This window comes from Citrus sinensis, chromosome 1 (genome assembly GCF_022201045.2).
Source record: "Citrus sinensis cultivar Valencia sweet orange chromosome 1, DVS_A1.0, whole genome shotgun sequence".
In the NCBI taxonomy this organism is placed as follows: domain Eukaryota; kingdom Viridiplantae; phylum Streptophyta; class Magnoliopsida; order Sapindales; family Rutaceae; genus Citrus; species Citrus sinensis.
The window spans coordinates 3,556,394-3,578,327 of NC_068556.1; the positions used below are offsets into that span (position 1 = coordinate 3,556,394).

Sequence of the window (21,934 nt, forward strand, 5' to 3'; positions counted from 1 at the left end):
ACAATCAAATAATTGAAGATAAAGCAAAAAGCAAAAAAGGTCTTAAAGGGCTATCTCCTTTGAAATTTCTGAAGCTCGACCAGAAATATCAGGGGCAGGGGGATCCATATCATATGATTTATATCTCTAAATAAGTGGGAAGTAGGGAACCACCACTACACATAGTGAGTGCAAAAGTGTTGTTCATGCAAATGATGATGACAGTGACTTGATATATCTCCAATCCAGTATTCATTGAACACTCTATTGCTTGCTTCGAAAAAATTTCAAAATGTACCGCAAGCCAGCCTTGTCCACCCACCCATGAAATGCGGATAGCACAAGCACGCCCGTCAATACGAGTCAGTCAATGACTGCTATTAGGGTGCCATCTCACAAAATTGCCATGAAATTTCTCTTAAATTTATACAAAATTTAGCAAGGCTAATGCCACATGAAATTGCGTACGTCAGCGAATGTCCCTCATTTGAGTTTTGATGCTAATTCAAGTGGAAACTTCATAATTGAGAACATTTGTTCATCCCACTCTTTAGTGATTAGACAATTTAATGTTTTCCAGGTGTCATGGTACAGCCAGAAGTGAGCACAAATTATATATAGAGGAAGTTGCATTTAGCGTGTGTAAGCTTCTATTTTTCCATTTCTAGAATGTTTTTAAGCCTTGGAAACTCCTACCATTTTCCTCTTGTTGGACCATACTTGGCGTCCGGCAGAATTTTGAACACAAGTCAATGAAGCCACTCACTGTACGTATATCAACTCTAGCTTTGCTTGGAATTTTATTGCATGGTCTTAATTATATTACCCTCAGAGTCTTATCGTGGTGTTGGTTTAAACGTGGGCTAATACTATTTACTAGTGTCAGAGGCTTCACTTTTTCCAGGGAAAGCTGATTACTCCTGATAGGAATATGGAGAATGAGTGTTCCATTAATATATAATATGTGCTAGTGCTTTTAGTTTCATTCAGGTTCTTTCTCCTCAATTAATACCTTGTTGGCCAACATTCCATTTCTCCAAATGATTCCATTTTGCCTCTTAATTGAAATTATTGTAACTGTGGACATTATGTATTTTCACTCTTTTTCTACACTCAATACCCATTTTCTGCACAAGGGTTGAAGCAAAATACAGTTTCTTTCCATCCAAGTCTGTTTCATTTTCCCTTCTTTCATCAGCCAAGTATAATGAAAAGAAATCCTGGGTTGCGTAGCATGATCTCTGATGACAAAAAACTGGAATTGAGGCTTGCTCCTCCAAGTCCAGAACAAGATAAGTTTCCAATCTTTCTCGGTCACAGTACCAGAAATAACGGTTTCCATGGAGCCAAAAGAGCATTTGAAGACACATTGAGGTCTCAAGGAGTGGCTGGTAAGCAAGAGGGCTTCTTGAAGTCAAGTAGCTCTGTAGTGGCAGAGATACTGTACCCAGATAAGAATGCATTCTCAGTTGCTGCAAATACAGCTGTTACCAATGGCTCCAATAAGAGGTAACCAGCATTTCTTTCTTGGCCTTCTTTATTTACATGATGAAAATTGATCAGGATCATTTTGACGTTCACGTGTGTTTGAATTATCAAAATCTGATAATTACCTTTGGTTCTATCTATGAAACTGCGGTGACTTTTTTTTTTTTTTTAAATTCTGTTGTGGGTGAATTCGGAAGAGCTCTGTTAAGAGAAAATCCTTTTTCCTACTTGCTATATGTAGTTAAAATTTCTACTCCTATGGACTAGTTTCATTTGCATAATATTCATATGCCCTGCTTTAACAAAACCAATCCTATATTCAGCGATAAACAAAAAATGATTGATGTTAATCAGACAAGCATCATTAATTCTTTTTCAATCTTATTGTGGTACTACTGACTGAAATTGAAATGCTAAAGATTACTCAGCCAGCTATAGTATCTAGCCAAGGTCAATAAATTTTACTTTCTTTTTGTCTCCTCTAAATTTTGCTTTAATACAAGCAGAACTGCACCTGCTCCAGTAGTTGGATGGCCTCCAATCGGCTCGTTCAGGAAAAATCTTGCTGCCGGTGGCAGCAGCTTGTCAAAGCCAGATACCAAGCCAGATGAAACAACAGAGGAGAGAATTGCTGCAAAATCTGAAAGTCTCAAGACTAATCTGTTTGTGAAAATCAACATGGAAGGTGTCCCCATTGGAAGGAAAATAAATCTCAGTGCATATAACAGCTATGAGGAACTTTCCTTTGCCATTGATGAACTCTTCAAAGGTTTACTTCCAGGTGAAGCTTCACTACATAAAAGTCAGTCTTAATTTTTGTTGATTTTTTATTACTTGGGACGTGATGCTATGTGCATATGGTTAAAAAAATTAGTTCAATTTTGATTTATCATTTTAGTTCAACAAGATCTATTTGCTGCTGGATGCAAAAACAAGATGGAAGGGTCGAAAATAGACACAAGTTCAGTAGCCAAAAGCGATGAATATACATTACTTTATGAGGATAACGAAGGAGACAGGATGCTTGTTGGTGATGTTCCATGGCAGTAAGCAGTTCTCACTGTCAATCTCTAGCCTCTCTCTCTCTCTCTCTCTCTCTTTTTCCCCTTTTAATCCGTCATTTTCATGGGAGTCAACGAAATTTTGCAGCATGTTTGTATCCACTGTGAAGAAGCTGCTTGTATTGAAGAGCTCTGAACTTTCAACGGTACAAAGTGAGTTCAATTCACTCATAAAAAACTGAGAAGTGCTCAAATTATCTTAGCTGGCCTGTAATGGGTTGTAATGTTTTTTTTTTTTCTTTTTCAGCTTTTGGCGTTGAGAAAGAAAAGACTGCCACTTGATCGCGTACTAGAATCAGATGATGATGGAGAAATTTCACATGTTCAATCTTCTAAATGGTCTAATTTCCATGGTGTGAAGAAGCAGGCTTGAGTTTATGATTAATGTAGAGTATGCTTTGCTCTGACAGTACATGTATTTAAGTTTCCCTGCTTTTGTATCCAATGATATGAACACTCTATTTCTCATATCTTGGAGGCTGAAGCCTTAGCCTTTGTAAAATAAGTCAGTGACTGAAGTGGCTGTGAATGATGTATATAAATTAAGTTTCATCTTAGTTTATTAAGTTGAAGTATTTATGATCCCTGAGATTTGATGAACTTGGAGGAGAGTCTCTAATCTAACTCAAAACATTTTCTATTCCTTCCCTCATCCCATTAATTACCCGACTAGTACTAATGCTTGAAATGCTTATAAGTTGACTCAATTTTGGTTTAATTTTCCTCTGATATTTTATTGAGTGTCAACTGTGAAGGACCCTACTTTCTTTTTTTTTCCTGTTTTTGGTTGGAACTGTGGGAATGTTTCTTTATACATTATTAAATGTGAATTTCAACAACCCAATGATAGATGATTGACATCGGAACAACTTTTAAAGAATCATAAATTAAGTGATTGACAAAATATTTTAAAATAAATAACACCTTGAATGGAACTTTCGCATTTGAAATTTTTATATGTAATGTTTGAGACTATCCTTTATTTCTCCAGTGGGGTCACCGGGGTGGGGTCATTTGATCAGACTCCAAGGGTTGCCGGGGTTGAGGACCTATATGATACAAATCGAAGAGAAAATGTCGTTAATTGTAAAATAGTAAGAAATCAGGGACTCGATGTTATTATCATAAAATGTCCAAAATCATCAGCGTGCAGTGCACGTGTACCAATTCGAAGACGACGAAAGGTGAGACCCTATACACTCCAGCACTGTTTCCCCGCTGCATTCACTTTGTCCGATCAGGCTGTGATTTTCTTACGGGTACGTTTCGATTCTCTGTTTGGTTGCTGAGAAATTAAAAGAAAACTCCCCCACACGAAAAGTTTGTTTCTGTTCGGTTGCAAAGAAATTACTGGCAAATTTCCTTTTTCTTTTCTAAAGATTTCTTAATCTAAGTGATTATCAGTTGTGCTAGGGTTTTATACTTTTATCGTCTTGTTATTTTGATTGTTATATTTTCCTTTGATTCCATAACTCAAAGTATGAATTAGCTGATTAGGTTTAGCTCAAAATTTAATTTCTTTTCTTTTATTCATTATTGTAGCAATGATTGATTCTCGGGCAACCATAATGGAATATTCCTGAGAATCAAGTTTTGTGTTTGAAAGGAGGATTATTTAGTAGTTGTTATTTTTCATGAAAAAGAGCACCTTTTCATGAAGCTAATTGAAGAGTTTTAACTTGATTATTTTGAGGGATTGAACTTGGTTGTCTCTTTTCGTTTGTGGTCATATTCTGGGGATGTCTGTTCATCGTAATTAAACTTGAGGAAGTCTGAAATTTCACTGAATATGCAGCTATGTCTTAATGTCCATTGATATCAATGAGTTTTTCCATTTTATGTCTGTTTTAGGCTTTGGGTATTGCTTGCGGGGAGATAGGTGCGTTGGAGTGCTAGATTTATCTCCTTTTTACGACATCTATGGGAACCCCTGAAACTTCTCGAGAGCCTTGCCCTGACCGTATTCTTGATGATGTTGGTGGTGCATTCGGAATGGGTGCGGTTGGAGGTGCCGCATTCCACTTCTTGAAAGGCACATATAATTCCCCGTCAGGTGCACGTTTAAGTGGAGGAACTCAAGCAGTACGTATGAATGCCCCTCGAGTTGGCGGCAGTTTTGCTGTGTGGGGCGGCCTCTTCTCTACTTTTGATTGCACAATGGTGTATCTCCGACAAAAGGAAGACCCATGGAACTCAATTATAGCTGGTGCTGCCACTGGGGGGTTTCTTTCAATGCGGCAAGGGTTGGGTTCTGCTTCCAGGTCGGCTTTGTTTGGTGGGGTCTTGCTTGCTTTGATTGAAGGAGCTGGGATCATGTTAAATAAGGTTCTCAGTGCACCGCAGAATATGCCTATGATGGAAGAGCCGGCTCCCAACATGGCTGGTGTGCCTGGATATCCTATGGGGCAAATGCCAGGTCAAGTACCAGTACCAGTTGAGAGTTCATCACCATCCTCATCTTCCTCGTCTTCATGGTTTGGAGGGTTTTTCGGTGGTAAAAAGGAAGACGAAGCAACCAGTGGTGGAAGTAAAACAGAGGTTTTGGAGAGCTTTGATGCTCCTCCAGTGCCATCATTTGAGTACAAGTGAAATGGGCAGAGCTAGTCACTTTTCCGCTGTTGGCAGAAATCTTAATTTGCTTGTCCTTTTGACCGTGCTCTGCCATCAGTCTTCAATCTCTTACTGATATTCTTTTTATAGGCATATTATCGTCATCATTAATGTCGACCTGTCATTATCATTATGTTGAATTAAAATCTGCTGTTCCAATATTTTTCCCCTTTTTGTAAGGTATTTGTTAACTAATATTTTTTGTAATAAATTAACTCTATTTATATGATGTTTGGAAACTTATTTGTTACAGCAAAATATACAATTAGGCCGAAATCGCTTTGTCTACTTCAGGGGACAAAAAAAAAAAAAAAAAAGGTAAATTGCATCTGTCACAGACTTTTCATTTTACGATTTGAAGATTTTTATACACTTATTATCAACTTACTTGTTATGGTTAGATAGGAACTTCAACTACCTTAATGAAGATGAAGTCATTTGGTGGTCCAATTCCTTCACAGAAACGGACCCTTAGCTGATCACAGACTCGTGTTGCCATACACTGATAGTCTGATGGTTATCCAAGAGTAAGTAACGATGGAGATGAAGTAAGCGCATGGGGGCTCGTTGGCCCGGCCCACTGAGTGGTGGACAATGCCATGTTGGGGCCTGCTTTGCACAGGCCCGTATTTAAAATATAAATTATAATAAAATAAAGAAATTAGACCAATATCAATATTTTCTTTAATTTTTTTTTCCAGAAGCTCATTCATTCATCCATTTGAAGTATGTTAAAAACATAACAGTAACAATAATAAGAAAACTAAACAAGTAACACCACACTAAATGGCAATACAAATTTAATTTCAAATTTGATTAACAACTCATCCATTTATTTATAATTTAAAATAACACGACATTAATTAATTATACAAATTCAGTACAATTTAAATAGAGTAAAAAACTAATAGATTTAATGTTGCTCATTTCAATTTTATTTATTTAATAAATTAAGCAATATAATTCAATAAAAAATAACTTTTATGCTAAAAAACTATGTCTAATCAGGCTTGTATATGAGTCGTGTCGTGCCATATTGTATAAATGCAGGTCTATGTGCCATACTGTGCAAATACAAGTGTATTCAAGTCGCCCAATCCACCATTCTCTTAAGCTATTTGATGTGGACATCTTCATAAACAGAGAAATGTACAATTTTATAGTATAATTCATTTTTAAACGCATTTAAAGATTACAAGCAGCTAAGCCTTGTTTATTAATGGTCTAAGCTAAAATGCAGCTGGCTTTCAAAATAAATAAACTAAAACGAATCTTAAATTATCAACAAAATTTGAAGAAAAAAAAAATCAATGAGAGGTAAAATTTTCCCAATCTTTGTAGGTAAACTGTAATGCTCCTTAGTCCTTAATTAGCGTCAAGTTGGAAGGAGGCATCAGTAAATGTAATTGTTTGCAATTATGGAAAAGAGAATTGTGGAAAAGAGAATAAGAATAATTTATCGGAAACCAACCTTAATTTATTTAGAAAATAAAATTTACTCGAATCTATTATTGTTTAATCTTTTTAAATGTTGAGAGTGTATGTATATAGTCTTTTTTCTAATGAGAGCACACTCTTTTTTTTTTTTTTATACGGACATACTTTTAAATTATAAGATTTAATAGAATTAATAAAAAATATTATTAAATTATACAATTTAATAAATTATTCACATAAAAAAAATTAAAAATAAAGACACACGTACTAGAGAAAGATTATTAATAATCTTCTTTCACCCACAAATGCACAAATGCACAACAAAGACTTGAATTCCCTACGAGGCCATGATCCTGTAACCGATCAATATTTAGCATAAAATTGAAAAAAAGATAATTCAGTCGAAGATACTTCAAATACAGGTAATAAATGCAATGCAATGACTTAAAATGTGAACTCATTAATGCAATATGGTCCAATTCTCTCTGCGTAACATGCAGTCGTGGTGTTGTACAATGAAACCAAGTGCCTGCAATTTACGTGGCCATCTTTGCCATATGCAGTGATATTAAGCTGCATCAGCAGCAACGGGATTAAATTAATTACCAAAATTAAATAAAAATCCTTCATCTAAAAATAGGCCGGTCCCAGAATTTAAAGCTGCAATTCATTTTGGCTACCAATTTTCTTTGTTATACTGTAACCAGTTAATAGTATTTCATTTTACAAAGCACAATATTTGACTTGTTCAAGTAGAGAAGCAAAGAGAGAGAGAGTTAGAATTGAGCAGCATGAATCACGAGATTGAGTCAGAGATATGTGAAATCAGTGTGGATCCAGTTAAAGTTGCAAATGGGGAAGTTGATGATGATGGAAGATCTAGAAGAACTGGTATTGATTCTGTTTATTCTCTCAGTACTCTATTAATATAATATTAGTTTGCTCGGAACCCTGCTCACGCATGCAACACTTTGCTTTGTTTTGATCATGTTTCATTTGATTATTCATGTAGGAATACTAACTTTGCATGTAAGTTTAGTGGTTGATATAATTGAATCAATTTGCTTCTTTTTGGGTTCTGCTAGGAAAGTATGCCGTGCCCAATTTATTTATTTTCTTCCCCCAAGTATAATTTTATATATAACTTCTGAGTTTAAGCCGCTAATATGGGCGGGGAGGAAATTGAATTACCATAGTCGATTTTTTGCAAGGAGTTTTATTCAAAACATTTTAACAAAAGGTTAGGAGAGATCATCAGAAGTAAGCTCTAACCATAAAACTCGATAAAATGAGTGAGGGGATTGGATTATTATGTTTGATGTACCAAGTGTCTTAAACAACTGATTAGGATCAAGTTCTAAACATGAAATTTGGTCCAATCATATGGTTGAAGAGGAGATTGACTGATTGGATTACCTTGTTCAGTGTTTTTTACTAAGTGTTTTAACAAAATGATAGGATAGCTGAAATCTTTAGCGGATGCTTATAATATATTTCTTTTATTACTTGTAGATTTACATATTATTGCATTAAAGATCATTAAATGTGATGGGTAGATTTGTTTTCTGTTTTTGCCTTTGTTCATTTATGGAGAATGAATTCATGTCAAATTCTTTTGATTTTCCAATCTACATAACCTTATGTTTGATATAGGGACTGTGTGGACTGCAAGTGCACATATAATTACAGCAATTGTTGGTTCTGGAGTGCTCTCACTTGCCTGGGGTTTGGCTCAGCTGGGTTGGATCATCGGCATAGCCACTCTCGTAATTTTCTCAGGGATATCATTGTATACATCTGGTCTCTTAGCAGAATGTTACAGAGCTCCAAACTCTGTGAAGAGGAATTACACATATAGGGATGCTGTTAAAAACTACTTGGGTAAATTCAAACAGCTAATTAATGAATACAGGCAAAATTTCTGAGGTATAGATGATTTTAAATTTTAACACCCTCCCTTTATGGTGAGTTAAATAAGGTGGCAGAAAGTACAAGGCTCTTGGGTTGGTCCAATATACCCTCCTATGTGGAGCAATGGTAGGCTATACAATCACGGCATCAATTAGCATGGTGTAAGCTCTATATGACTACATTCTATGTCAGAGACTAAATTCAATCTTTATAACAATGTTTGATATTAATATGATTGATGTGTATTTTTTTAGGGCCATAAGCAAATCAAATTGTTACCATAAAGAAGGTCATAAAGCTCCTTGCAAGTATTCCTACAATCCGTACATGATGGCACTTGGAATAGTGGAGATTCTTTTGTCTCAGATCCCAAACTTCCATAAGCTGTCATGGCTCTCCACCATCGCGGCAAGCATGTCCTTTTCGTATGCTGGAATTGGGATGGGACTATCATTTGCAAAGATTGTCTCAGGTAATCCTTTCCCATTGACTCAGCAATTAATTGTCTTTGGAATAGTGATTGGTGATAGCACACTCCTTATCTTGAAAACGATGGAATTTGAACAGGACATGGAGAAAAGACCACTCTAACAGGAGTTGAAATTGGACTGGATTTAACTGCCGCAGATAAAACCTGGAGGATATTTCAAGCAATTGGCAATATGGCATTTGCTTGTTCATATGCTGCGATCTTGATTGAAATCCAAGTAAGCCAACCTATGATCAAAAGTTTAGATGGTTTGTTTTTGTTTTCAAATGTGTATTGATGCTTCTGGGCCCTGTAAAAATATTTAGGACACATTGAAGTCATCTCCTCCTGAACAAGAAGTGATGAAGAAAGCTAACACTATAGCTACATTTACAGCAACAACTTTGTACCTGATGTGCGGTTGCCTTGGCTACGCTGCATTAGGGAACCATGCACAAGGCAACATTTTGACTGGATTTGGATTTTATGAGCCCTTTTGGCTGATAGATTTGGCAAATTTCTTCATAGTAGTGCACCTATTGGGTGCTTATCAGGTTCAGTTATGTTTCTCTAAATTAAACATGAAAAGATGTGGCAAATTTCTACATGTAAATGTCTAATGCGATTATTTTTCATCTGAACAAGGTACTGGCTCAGCCAGTGTTCGGCGTGGTTGAGTCATGGGCTGGAAATAGGTGGCCTAAATCAAAGTTCATAAATGACGAGCACCATTTGGGCATTGGCAAGAATAATTCCAAGTTCAGTGTCAATTTCTTCAGGTTAATTTGGAGGACAGCTTTTGTGGCGATGGCAACACTTATTTCTATGGCATTCCCTTTCTTCAATGAAGTACTTGCATTCCTCGGAGCCATAGCGTACTGGCCGATGACGGTCTATTTTCCTATGGAGATGTACATTGTCCGCAAAGAAATAAAACGAGGAACGATCTGCTGGTTTGGGCTCCACCTTGTGAACTTGGTGTGCTTGCTTGCTGCATTGGCCGCAGGATGTGGATCCATTCAAGGCGTGAACCAAGCTCTCCATACCTACAAGCTCTTCAAGTTTACACAGTAATCAAAACCCCATTGCAGCGATTGTATGCATATATGTTATAAGGAAGTAATATTCAACTTCATAATAATTTCCTGAAACAATTTTTTATAAGAAAAGATAATAGAATGTAAAGAAATCTAGATTTGGCTCTAATAAGACCATCTCTCGTAAACTCCTCAAATAAGATTTTATCACTTATTTGAAAAGCCACATCAACATTTAAAACTTCAAAATACACTTCAATTAAGATTTTTTAAATAATAAATGATTATCTTTCTTTAATTTTATAGAATTTTTTTCTCTTTTAATTAATATTTTATTACTTTTTATTGAAGAGAGAGAGAGGTGGGTGTTTTAATTATTATTTATTTTTTCTTTAAAAAATATTTATTTAATTAAAATAATAAATGTATTTCTATTTGAAGAGTTTTTTAAAAAATAACATATTTTTTCATCTTTTTTATCACATAAATAAGTAAATAAATATTTAAATTGTAAAATTAATATACTCTTTAGCAAATATTCTCAAAGGGATGCGACAAACCTGTGATTTAATTAGCTAGGATCGATCTTTTAGAAAATCTTTTATTTGGACTTGGATTCAAATTCTCCCTATTCCCTAATTCTGACTGGTGGTGCAGACTGCAGCGACAGAGAATGAAACGACTGAAAAGTCAAACTGCATGTCATTACCAGCATGCAAAAGTGAAGCAGCATAATGCAATTGACAGAATAAATCTAAATTATTACAATAAAAGGCATCACACAAATAGCATTTAATTTCGTCAAATCCAATTGGGCCGAACTAGCGCCAGTTGCATGGCGCCGAATTAGCACCAATTGCATGCATGGCTTTGTAAGAACAACAAATGTATTCGTATTTGTGAACAAGTGATTGGCCATTGCAATTCCGAGAGGAAGTTAATATGAACATCGAGAGACACGGATACAGTCTAGCTGGAAATGCTAGTCTATAGGCTCTGCACCAAACCAATTTCGTAGTAGTTTTTTCTTTCTCCTCTTAATTCCATATATATTATGTGAGCTTGCAGGAGTAGTACTGTATGATAGTGTTCACACTTGGATTTGCTAGGATGGGAGAAATAGATGAAGAAATTGAACAAGCTAATAATATTTCAAGTATGGATGCACAGGCTTACAAAGTTGCAGATGGTGGGGTCGATGATGATGGAAGATCTAAAAGAACTGGTAATATAATAATATTCACAACCCTTTCATTTCTCTCATTATCATCTTCCTTCAGTACTTAAACTCATGCATATACGAATGCAACAGTACATGTTATTGTTGTTGGATCTTGCTTGCTTGCATTATTTTAAGCTCTTGATAGAGCTTTAATGGCTGATATCTATTTGATATACTGGACCAGTCATTCATTTTGGTAGACATTAACGGAGAATCTCTTGAACCTGAACAACTTGAAAGTATTCCTTCTTTTGCTTTTTCTTTTTTTCTTTTTTGAACTCCGCTCACAATTTAAAAAAATCGGATTTCATAAACATGTATGCAGATGAATTTTCTTGAACAGAAAGGAAAAGGTTTTATAAACAGATTGATTAAATAGTTGATTATCACTGAAGATATTGATCAAGTAGTTGATAATCAGTGAACAAAAGGCCAAGCTTTCGGTTGCATGCATGGTAAAAGAAACTATCTATGTAAGACGTGTTATGATTCATTGGCCACGTAGCCTCTCTGCATATTTGACATATTTGAATGCTTCAATGTACTGTACCCAGATGCACGTACTTTGATTAACTTTCAAATTATTATTGAACACTAATTCCTGAAGGACAACGATTATAATGAAATTTGAAATGGCTTTCTGTTATATGCTAATGTAGACATATTTGAGATTAATTAATTATATGGTGGGATGGACAAATTCATGTGAAACTAATTAATTAATTTTAATTTTCAATCTATTTGAAGGGACTGTGTGGACTGCAAGTGCACATATAGTCACAGCAATTGTAGGATCTGGAGTGCTGTCACTGGCATGGGGCATAGCACAGCTTGGATGGATCACCGGTGTGTCCACTCTGTTAATATTCTCCAGCATATCCTTATATTCATCAGGTCTCTTAGCAGACTGTTACAGAGCTCCACTTTCTGGAAACCGAAATCACACATACAGGGCTGCTGTCAAAACTTATTTGGGTAACCTTAGAAATTAATTTTATTTACTATAAACATAGATGAATTTAATTACTTAAGTACATATTAACTGATTAATTTCCCTTCTTTCGATTTGTATTCAGGAGGAAGAAAACACAAGATTTGTGGCTTGGTTCAGTATGTCCTCCTTGTTGGAATGGTAGTAGGCTATACGATCACTGCAGCAATAAGCATGCTGTAAGCTAAAATGAATAACATGGAGCGTATGAACATTCAATTTGCATGACAGTATAATCTAATACTCATCATATTCGGTGTGTATATTTATAGGACCATACGAAAATCAAATTGTTTTCAGAAAAGAGGTCATGGAGCTCAATGCAAGTTTTCGAACAATCCATTCATGATTGGAATAGGAATTGTTGAAATGTTTCTGTCTCAGATCCCGAATATTCATAAGCTGTCATGGCTCTCCATCATTGCTGCAATCATGTCTGTTTCGTATGCAGGCATTGGCATGGGATTAGCATTCACGAAGGCTGTCTTGGGTAAATTAATTTCAAATAAATGAGCTTCAATGGGTTCTCGAAGGTCTAAAGTGCTAAATAGTTATCCCAATCTTGAATTATGAACAGGACATGGAGAAACGACCTCTCTGACAGGAGAAGAAATTGGACCAAATTTGACCGCAGCAGATAAAACATGGGGGATGTTTAGCGCAATTGGCAATATTGCTTTTGCTTGCGCGTATTTGCAGATCTTGATTGAGATCCAAGTAAGCTAACATACATTTATACCATCAAATGTTTGAGTGGTCACTTACTCATTGTACAAATATCATCAGTGGAGATCATTTGAATTTAATGAGCACTTAAACAGTACTATCTTCTTACATTTGCTGCGGAATCATTCTGATGAAGATGTCTCTTTCATTTGCTTTTCCTGTAAATGTTTAGGACACCCTGAAGTCATCTCCCCCTGAAAACAAAGTGATGAAGAAGGCCAACGTAATAGCCACACTGACAGCAACAACTTTATATATGCTTTGCGGTTGCTTTGGCTATGCTGCATTAGGGAACCATGCACCAGGCAACCTGTTGGCTGGCTTTTACAAGCCCTTTTGGTTAGTCGACATGGCCAATTCCTTCATTGTCGTGCACCTATTAGGCGCATACCAGGTTCGATTACATTAATTTCTCACATTCCCACCAAGTTAGTAAGTATGCTACTGCTTTTCTGATATAACATTAACAATTGAAAAGGTTATGGCTCAACCAGTATTTTACGTGATTGAATCATGGGCTAGTACAAGGTGGCCTAAATCAAAGTTTGTGACGAAAGAGTATCCTGTAACCATCGGCAAAAACAACTTAAAATTTAGTGTCAACTTGTTCAGGCTAACTTGGAGAACAATTTTTGTGGTAATGGCAACACTTCTGTCCATGGCGTTGCCCTTCTTCAACGAAGTGCTAGGTCTCCTCGGTGCCTTGGCTTACTGGCCATTGACAGTTTATTTCCCTCTGGAGATGTACATTGCCCAAAAAAATATCAAAAGAGGAACAAGCTGGTGGTTTGGGCTGCAGCTTCTGAACTTGGTGTGCTTTCTTGCTGCGTTGGGTGCGGCATGTAGCTCGATTCATGGCCTGTACAAGGCTCTCCATACCTACAAGCCTTTGAAGGTCACACAGTAATAGTACAAAAACCATATAAATATGTATAACCCACATTAGTTTTCAGCAAAATTCTACTATATATGCTTGCTGTAGCTAGCTACTTCTTTCAAGTTATTGATTACGAATCTGTAATCATTAACATGAAATGACGTTGAACTTGCTAATTAAAATATTAGTTGCTTGCTTTGCTAATAGAAGTTACTAACTACTTGTTTTATGTCCAACTGTTACATGTAGGTTATTAACTAATTACGCATGACACCTTAATGTAATTTGCTATATTTTGCATGTCCTGGAAAAATAAAATAAAACCAATTTTAGTTACTATAAAAATAAAAATAAAAAATCAATTTTAAACCAATTTTAATTACTTTGTGGGTTATTAACTAATCACAAAGGTATTTTTTAATATATTATTTGTGTCTACTGTCTAGTGAGAAACCAATTTTAATTAATACCTTTATGGAACAGGCTGGATATTTGGGTGCTTTCGTTATTGGCTAAACTCTGTATAGGAATGGCAAAATTACCCACAAACCTGCTAAACCCCCTCCTCCACCAACAAAAATCTGCCGTCGCGGATGCGGTTTGGGGGTAGATTTGGTATTTTAAACTGAAGTCCGTTGTGGGTTGCGGGTAGATTTGGTATTGAGAAAAAATCTATTGGATACTCGTGTGGGTATCCGTCAACCAACATTATTTATTTTAATTATTTATATTTTTAATTTTAATAAGAAAAATTACATTAAAAAAATTTAATCATAAATATATGTGAGTTAAAGTTCTTAATTCCTAAACTTAACCTAAATATATGTGAGTTAAAGTTCTTAATTCCTAAACTTAACCTATCTCATATATATGCTTTTAATAACTAGAGATTTTATAATTTTGAAGGTTAATATTACTAATATTTTTATTTTAATTGATTGATTTTGTTTGTTATATTTTAATGACTTGAACCTAATGATCGCTTACTAAAGTTAGGTTTTCATTTATTTAATTAATTGTTAATAATAGTTATACAAAATTTACTTGTTAATATTATTAATATTACTTGTATATTGATTAAAAGATGGAGCAAGGCATTGGTATTAGTGATGATAATTTGTCTACAACAAAAATATTTTGTGTATTTGCTTCAATGTTGAAACTTTACTTTCTTATTTGCATTGATAAAATCTAGAATTGATTATCATATGCCGATTTTTTAGGCTATTGTTAAAAATTTATAGTTTGAATTATATAATTTAATTTTTTATATATTATTAAAAATATTTTTTATATTTATGATTTTAAATGACAAAACCCGCAAAAAACTTGTTGCAGGTTGTGGGTGAGTTTGATAATTGTTAAAACTGATAGTGGACATGTCTTTTAAAAAAAATAAAAACCACTATGAGTTTCAGATGGATTTGGTAATTTAAATTTTTTTGCAAGTCCAAATTTAGTAATGGCAAACCCATAGTGGATGGTGCCCATTCCCATCCCTAACCCTGTATCCTTTAGGTTTATCATAATGACTCAGAAAGTTGGAAGACCACTGACACTATAGAGCCAATGTAAATATTTTTCTTCGATATAAATAATTTGAAATATATATATATATATATAATCAATCAAACAAACTTGAAAATTTTCCTCTTTGGAGTTTAAAGCTACAAGAAGTTGAGCAAATAGACAAATTATGATAAAAATTATTAACCGAAAAAGAAAAAAGTTCTAGCAATTGGATTATTTATATAATGGACAGTTATCAAAAAGGGAATTATAAAGAAAGTTATGTTTAAATAGTTTTAAGAAGGAATGATGATATTGAAAAAAAAAACTGCCAAAAGAAATTAAGAAAGAAATCGCTAACGGGTTTGTTTAGGAGAAAGAATAGTAAGTAACTAAGGATATTTCTGAAATAAAATAGGGTATTAAAAAAAACTATATGATGATTTAAATTATTTAACATGTTGTATTTAAAATAAGGGTGCCAATAATCCAATTCAAATTATAAATATGAAATATGATAAATGAACAAAAAGATGATAAAACCATGACATAATCATTTGTCTTTTTATAAATGTTTGAAATTTTCTTTAATGATTTTAAATTTTTCTTTATTAAACAATCCTCAAATTAACTAAAAGATAAAAATTTCGCATTGTTTTGTTATGAGGTGTGGCTATTTGAATCCATCAAATTTCACTCTACACCCATTTTAAAAAATAATTTCATTATTAAAAATTTAAGATTTAAAAATCTCAAAATTACTTTTCACTAATCACTTTTTTCTCTACCTTACAATTATTGGTTCTCTCTCAACTCTTGTATTCTACGAACTAAACACCTAATTTCAGTCTTTTTTTTTTATTTTTTTTGCTTTTCTTAATATATCACGACCTATATTTCATTCTTTCTATATATAAGAAAATTTTTATCATGATATTCATCAATTTTTGTATTTAGCAAAAATTAATTTCTTAATATTCAATAACTTTTATGGTAGATGAAAATTTATCGATGTTCATTTTTCAATGGCGATTTTGTTTTTTTGAGTTAATGATACCAATTATTTGCAATTAAAAGAATATATCTGAATAAATTAATGAAAATTTGTGAAACTAAAAGAGAAAGAGAAATAAGGATTACTTAAAATAATTTTAATAATAAAATTGTTAATTAAAAAAAGGGTTGAAATAATCTCAACGTTTGTTATGATTATATTCATTTACCCATTGCTCTATAAACATTTAATGTATAGGATCAGGGCCCAATAGCCCATAATTAACTCTTCTGCTTAAATTGTTATTTTTTATATGATCTAATCCTTTTTTTAAAAAAAATAAAAAATAAAAAATTGCATATGCTCTACTTGTTGGTTGTTAAATAATTGGATGGTCACCGCTTACCAGAGACCAAATTTAGGTTACATGAATGACAAGAACTTCTCGCGTGTGGAAAATGACGTGATTAATCTCTATCACCCACCAAACATATGATTTCTTATAAAATTTTCCAAGTAAGGAGAGAAAATCAAAAGTGCATGTACCAAATCTAAGGGATAATTTTTCACGATGGTAGGTGCTCCCCCGGCTTTCATTCTCACCTGTTCACCTTCTACGGAGACAAAACCCCTTTGCTTTGTTGACCACTACAATCATTACATACCAGTTTTCGGAGAAAACGCCTGCAATTTAGCAAGCGTGCGTTGTTTTAAAATCAAACTACATTCTTCTTCCGAAAAAATGAAATCAACTATTTTTTTTTTTTTTTCCTTCAAGGGTAGCCATTCGGAAGATTGCATTGTTCACTCAATTTTTTATTAAAATTATATTTATTTCATGTTCGTGGATGTCGGATACTTGCATAAATATTAAATTCCTGTTTGTTTAATATGCCTAAATTAATAATAAATAATTTTTGCTTTGCAATATTATTAATGTAAAATGGTTGCGTAGGATAAGTATGATATTTTTTGGAGGACATAATTTACATTACATGTATCCGTTTTAAACGTATAATATATCATTTCTAAACTTACAACGAGATCAATCAAATCTAGAACAATTAATGTTGTTTTGCCTCGTGGACAAGTCAAAAAATCTATTTTTTTATTTTTCCTATTTTTTTAGGATTTTTTTTCTAAATATTAGATTTTTGGGTGCTCTCTGTTTTGTTTTTCTTATTTAGATTAAGAAAATTTTATTATAAAATAATATTTTTAGATTTCTTATTTTAGTAAATTCGTAAAATTTAATATTAGTATAAAAAGGACTCAAAATCTTCGTTTTATTCATTCAAAACTTTTCTAATAAAATATTCATTATTATAAACTTAATTTCTCTAATATTTTAACCTTTTACGTTTCTACATCATCAATTACTATTTTTTTCTTTAGTTTTCACGACAATATACCAAACAAAACAGAAAAAATAAACATAGAAAGTGAAATTAGATTACGATCAAGCCACCTACCACTTTTTTTTTATAAGTGGCAAATTTAATGATGGACCTAAAACCCTTAACTCAGGTTAGCCTATAGGTTAGAACAACATTTATATTAATCAGAATTTCAACTTCAACTTGGTTATCTTTTATATTATGACTTGCTTTAACTTATGTTATTTTTCAATTTAAACTTTCAAATGTTGGGGAAACATGCGTTAGCCCGGTGATAAAATAGATACAGACAATGTAATTTTCATCAATCCTTTATAATAATATTACCAGAAACAATATCATTATTTTATTTGCAACCCTCCGAATCTAACCTTGCCAAATCGTCAAAGCTTGGAGTAAACAATAGTATTAATTAGTACTTCGACCAGTTGAATTCACTCACACATGACATCGAAATAACACCCACACACACACGTGTCTCATACATGATTCACTATTCCAGATACGAAAGCATATTTTGTAGTTATTGACCATTATTGACTTGGAACATATCTATGAGACAACGAATTAAATTTCTTCAAAGAAGGCTGCTTTTACGTTTCCACTTCTTTTATTCTTTCTCAAAATCTTCCGCCAATTATGTGAGACTAGTAAAAGCAAGGAAAGATCATTGAGCCTCACTTTCTTGTCTAATTACAAAGTGGTTAATTAATTAATTAATTAATTATATTCTATTATATTAAAAAAAATTCTCTGTGATAAACATACCATCCCACTAAACAACAGATTCTTTATCTTTAAAAAAATAATTAATTATCACCGTAGCAAATTAAAGAGTGGTATATTATTTATCGCATCAATTGAGATACAAATTAAGTATTTCAATTATTATAAAATAGAAAATTACAAAGTCTTTTGTGTTAGGCACCATCAATTAAAAGTAAAGCTGAATTTTGATACTACGTTACAAATTCACTAATTGTTATTATCAAAAACTTGTCAAATTGCCATTCTTTTTTTTTTTTAAATATTAACAAAAAAAATTCTCTCCTACATGCACATAAAAGCACTCGAACACTTTTGGCGCATTAATTTAACAAACCAAAGTCCAAAGGAAATACCCAGTCCCCATATACGATTAAGAGGTATATTAAAGGAATCAATGAATATGTTGAAATTCATAAAAGAGTTACTACACTAGTTTTCATCGACTTGTCAATTGTCCAGAAAAATTCTCTGTCGTGCACTTTAAATCTGGAGTGTATATTTTGTTTCTGGAAGCAAATTGAAAATTGGACACAAAGCACTGGGCCAGTTAGATAGGTAAACGACCATTAAATACAACATATTACTATTCTTCATGATCTAGAAGGAATTCAACTGGTGTACTCCTTACACTAATGATGTCGTTTACTTTATGAAATGTGATGGAATGGGAATGAGAATAGATAATGGGAATGTGAATAAGGAATGAAAATGATATTTTAATGTTTATTTGACAAAAATAAATGAGAATATGAATGTGCTAGAATGCCATTGATGTGTTTATTTGGCAAAATAAATGGGAATGAGAATCAATTTATCAAAATACTCATAGTATTAAATTATATAATTTTCATTAACTAGATACATGTATAAATATTATTATGAAAATGACATTAATTAAAATAAATAAAATTAATGATAATAATAACAATAATTAATAATAACTACAATAATAAAGTTAATAAAATTTAATAATAACAATAATAAAAATATAAAAAATTAGAGGGATAAAAAAGTTAGGTCAGTGAATGAGAACCCCCATTCCCAACCCTCTATGGGAATGAGATTCCCATTCTTTATTCCTAAATTGTATGAGACCCACATATTTTATTCTAATTCCTAAATTACATTTTGTCAAGTAAAAATGAGTTATATTCTCTTTCCTTCATTCTCATTCTCTAAACTCTCAAGTAAACACACCATAAATTGACAGGTAGTTTATTGTCCTTACCCTAATGGTGCGTTTACTAAGTGGAATCATAGAGGAATGGAAATTATAGAGGGCCAAAATTGGAATAGAATGAAATAAGAATTTGAAATGAAAATAAAAATAAATTGTTCATTTAAATTATAATAATCCAAATCAGAATGTGTTCACTTTGTATTGGAATTAGAATGAATTATTTTAAGTTATTAAAATGTCCTTAGCTAATTGTAGTAGTTATATTATTATTTATTTAATAATTATGATAATTATTATTTTTTATTGTTATTAATAATATTGTCAATAATAATCATATATGTGACAATAATTAATTATTATTATCATTATTATATTAATATAAATAATAATAACAAAATAATAATAATTTGTTTGATCAGCACCCGGCAATCAACACACCATAAGACAGGATTGCGTGTGACGATGGTGCGCAACAAGATTAGCATTAGGCTCCACTGCATTTGATTGGATTGCGTGCATTGGGTATAATATTGTCAATAATAATAAGGCAATTCTTGAAAATGAGCGACTAATTCTAATTTTTTTATGAATCGGTCTCTCATTCCTCATTTTCAAATTAAGGTAGACGCCACGATTTTGATTATCGTCTCTATTATTAATGATTCTGATTCCTGGATCTTGAAAATAAATACATCATAAATATAATTTATGGAAAAAAAATCAAATAATGCATTTAATGCGACGTAACAAATCTTGTATATGAACTTTAATATGATATGCGTAGAAATTTTGTCTTTTTCTTTTCTTTTCTTAAAGGTTATCTGCGTTGCATTATTGTTTCAAAATATGTTACTCTCTTTTGAAAATTTGAATTGACCAAGTTGTGTGTCACGTTCTCTTAGTCAATGCACAACAGCAAAATGCACTGTTATTCCAGGAAAAAGAAAATGAGAAAACAATTAATCAATTATGGACCTGTCTATGGTACAGGTTCTGTAACAAACATTTCCCGTCATCCCACCATCCGATTGTCTATTGTTTAGTTTCTCACTCCACAACCAACCACATCCAACGGCTGATGCTGCAGTCTGTAGCTTACAGATTCCGTAAGCTAGTCAAGTCCATCAATTATTAGTGGTAGAAATTTCTTATCACTTGCCAAGTTTCCATGTGCCAAATTTCATTCTCATCTGTTCACCTTCTACGGAGACAAAACCCCTTTTGCTTTGTTGACTACTACAATCATTACATACCAGTTTTCGGAGAAAACGCCTACAGTTTAGCAAGCGTGCGGTGTTTTAAAATTCAACTACATTCTTCTTCTCCCAAAAATTAAATCAACTATTTTTTTTGGATCCCTCTAAGTTATATGTATGTACCTTACATCCCTCTCACATAAATAATGAGTGGACTCACATCATTCACTATTTATGTGAGAGGGATGTAAGGTACAAGCATGTAACTTAGCATTAGCCATTTTTTTTTTCCTTCAAGGGTAGCCATTCGGAAGATTGCATTGTTATTTGTTCACTCAATTTTTTTATTAAAATTATATTTATATTATGTATATCATGTTCGTGGATGTTGGATATTTGCATAAATATTAAATTCCTGTTTGTTTAATGCGTCTAAATTAATAATAAATAATTTTTGCTTGACAATATTATTAACGTAGAATGGTTGCATAGGATAAATAGGGTATTTTTAGAGGACATAATTTAAATTACATGTGTCCGTTTTAAGGAGGACATAATATATCATTTCGAAAATTGCAACGAGATCAATCAAATCTAGAACAATTAATGTTTTTTGCCTTGTGGATAAATCGAAAAGCTCTACTTTTTTTTAGTTATTTTTTAATGTTAAGTTATTTTCTTATTTTTCTTGTTATTTTTAGGATTTTTATTTTTTTCCTAAGTATTAGATTTGCGTACTCTCTGTTTTTGTTTTTCTTATTTAGATTAGGAGAATTTTATTATAAAATAATATTTTAAATTACCTATTTTAATAAATTCGTAAAATTTAGTATTAGTATAAAAGGGGCTCAAAATCTTAATTTTATTCATTCAAGACTTTTCCAATTAAATATTCATTATTATAAACTTAATTTCTCTAATATTTTAATCTTTTACGTTTCTACATCATCAATTATTATTATTATTTTTCTTTAGTTTTCACCGCAATACACCAAACAAAACAGAAAAATGAATATAGAAAGTGAAATTAGATTACGATCGAGCCACCTACCACTTTTTTTTTTATAAGTCGCAAATTTAAT

At 32.7% G+C, this 21,934-nt stretch overlaps 4 protein-coding genes across 6 annotated transcripts; all 4 read left to right on the forward strand.

Moving 5' to 3' along the window:
• Positions 1-632: 632 nt before the first annotated feature.
• On the forward strand, positions 633-3,128 carry LOC102623160 (auxin-responsive protein IAA18). 2 transcript variants are annotated; one of them, XM_006475941.4, is made up of 5 exons: positions 633-1,488; positions 1,974-2,269; positions 2,366-2,513; positions 2,617-2,681; positions 2,776-3,128. In XM_006475941.4, exons 1-5 carry the CDS (start codon positions 1,187-1,189, stop codon positions 2,808-2,810), a joined length of 846 nt encoding a protein of 281 aa, XP_006476004.1. In that variant the 5' UTR covers positions 633-1,186; the 3' UTR covers positions 2,811-3,128. The 2 variants fall into 2 exon arrangements, with proteins under 2 accessions (XP_006476004.1, XP_006476005.1); XM_006475942.3 differs by having other exon boundaries at positions 643-1,488; positions 1,974-2,248.
• A 508-nt stretch (positions 3,129-3,636) lies between these two features.
• On the forward strand, positions 3,637-5,367 carry LOC102622854 (mitochondrial import inner membrane translocase subunit TIM17-2-like). Its single transcript, XM_006475940.4, has 2 exons — positions 3,637-3,787; positions 4,380-5,367. The coding sequence occupies exon 2, from the start codon at positions 4,449-4,451 to the stop codon at positions 5,115-5,117; it is 669 nt and encodes a 222-aa protein (XP_006476003.1). The 5' UTR covers positions 3,637-3,787; positions 4,380-4,448; the 3' UTR covers positions 5,118-5,367.
• Positions 5,368-7,125: 1,758 nt separating this feature from the next.
• LOC102622358 (amino acid permease 8) lies at positions 7,126-10,206 on the forward strand. Its single transcript, XM_006475938.4, has 7 exons — positions 7,126-7,466; positions 8,229-8,456; positions 8,554-8,647; positions 8,741-8,958; positions 9,054-9,193; positions 9,282-9,509; positions 9,601-10,206. The coding sequence occupies exons 1-7, from the start codon at positions 7,367-7,369 to the stop codon at positions 10,027-10,029; spliced, it is 1,437 nt and encodes a 478-aa protein (XP_006476001.1). The 5' UTR covers positions 7,126-7,366; the 3' UTR covers positions 10,030-10,206.
• Positions 10,207-10,384: 178 nt separating this feature from the next.
• Positions 10,385-13,995, forward strand: LOC102610168 (amino acid permease 8-like). Of its 2 annotated transcripts, none has more exons than XM_006476063.3 (7): positions 10,385-11,217; positions 11,962-12,189; positions 12,291-12,384; positions 12,478-12,695; positions 12,783-12,922; positions 13,104-13,325; positions 13,410-13,995. In XM_006476063.3, the coding sequence occupies exons 1-7, from the start codon at positions 11,073-11,075 to the stop codon at positions 13,836-13,838; spliced, it is 1,476 nt and encodes a 491-aa protein (XP_006476126.2). In that variant the 5' UTR covers positions 10,385-11,072; the 3' UTR covers positions 13,839-13,995. The 2 variants fall into 2 exon arrangements, with proteins under 2 accessions (XP_006476126.2, XP_052295900.1); XM_052439940.1 differs by having other exon boundaries at positions 10,389-11,217; positions 13,544-13,995.
• Positions 13,996-21,934: the final 7,939 nt, after the last annotated feature.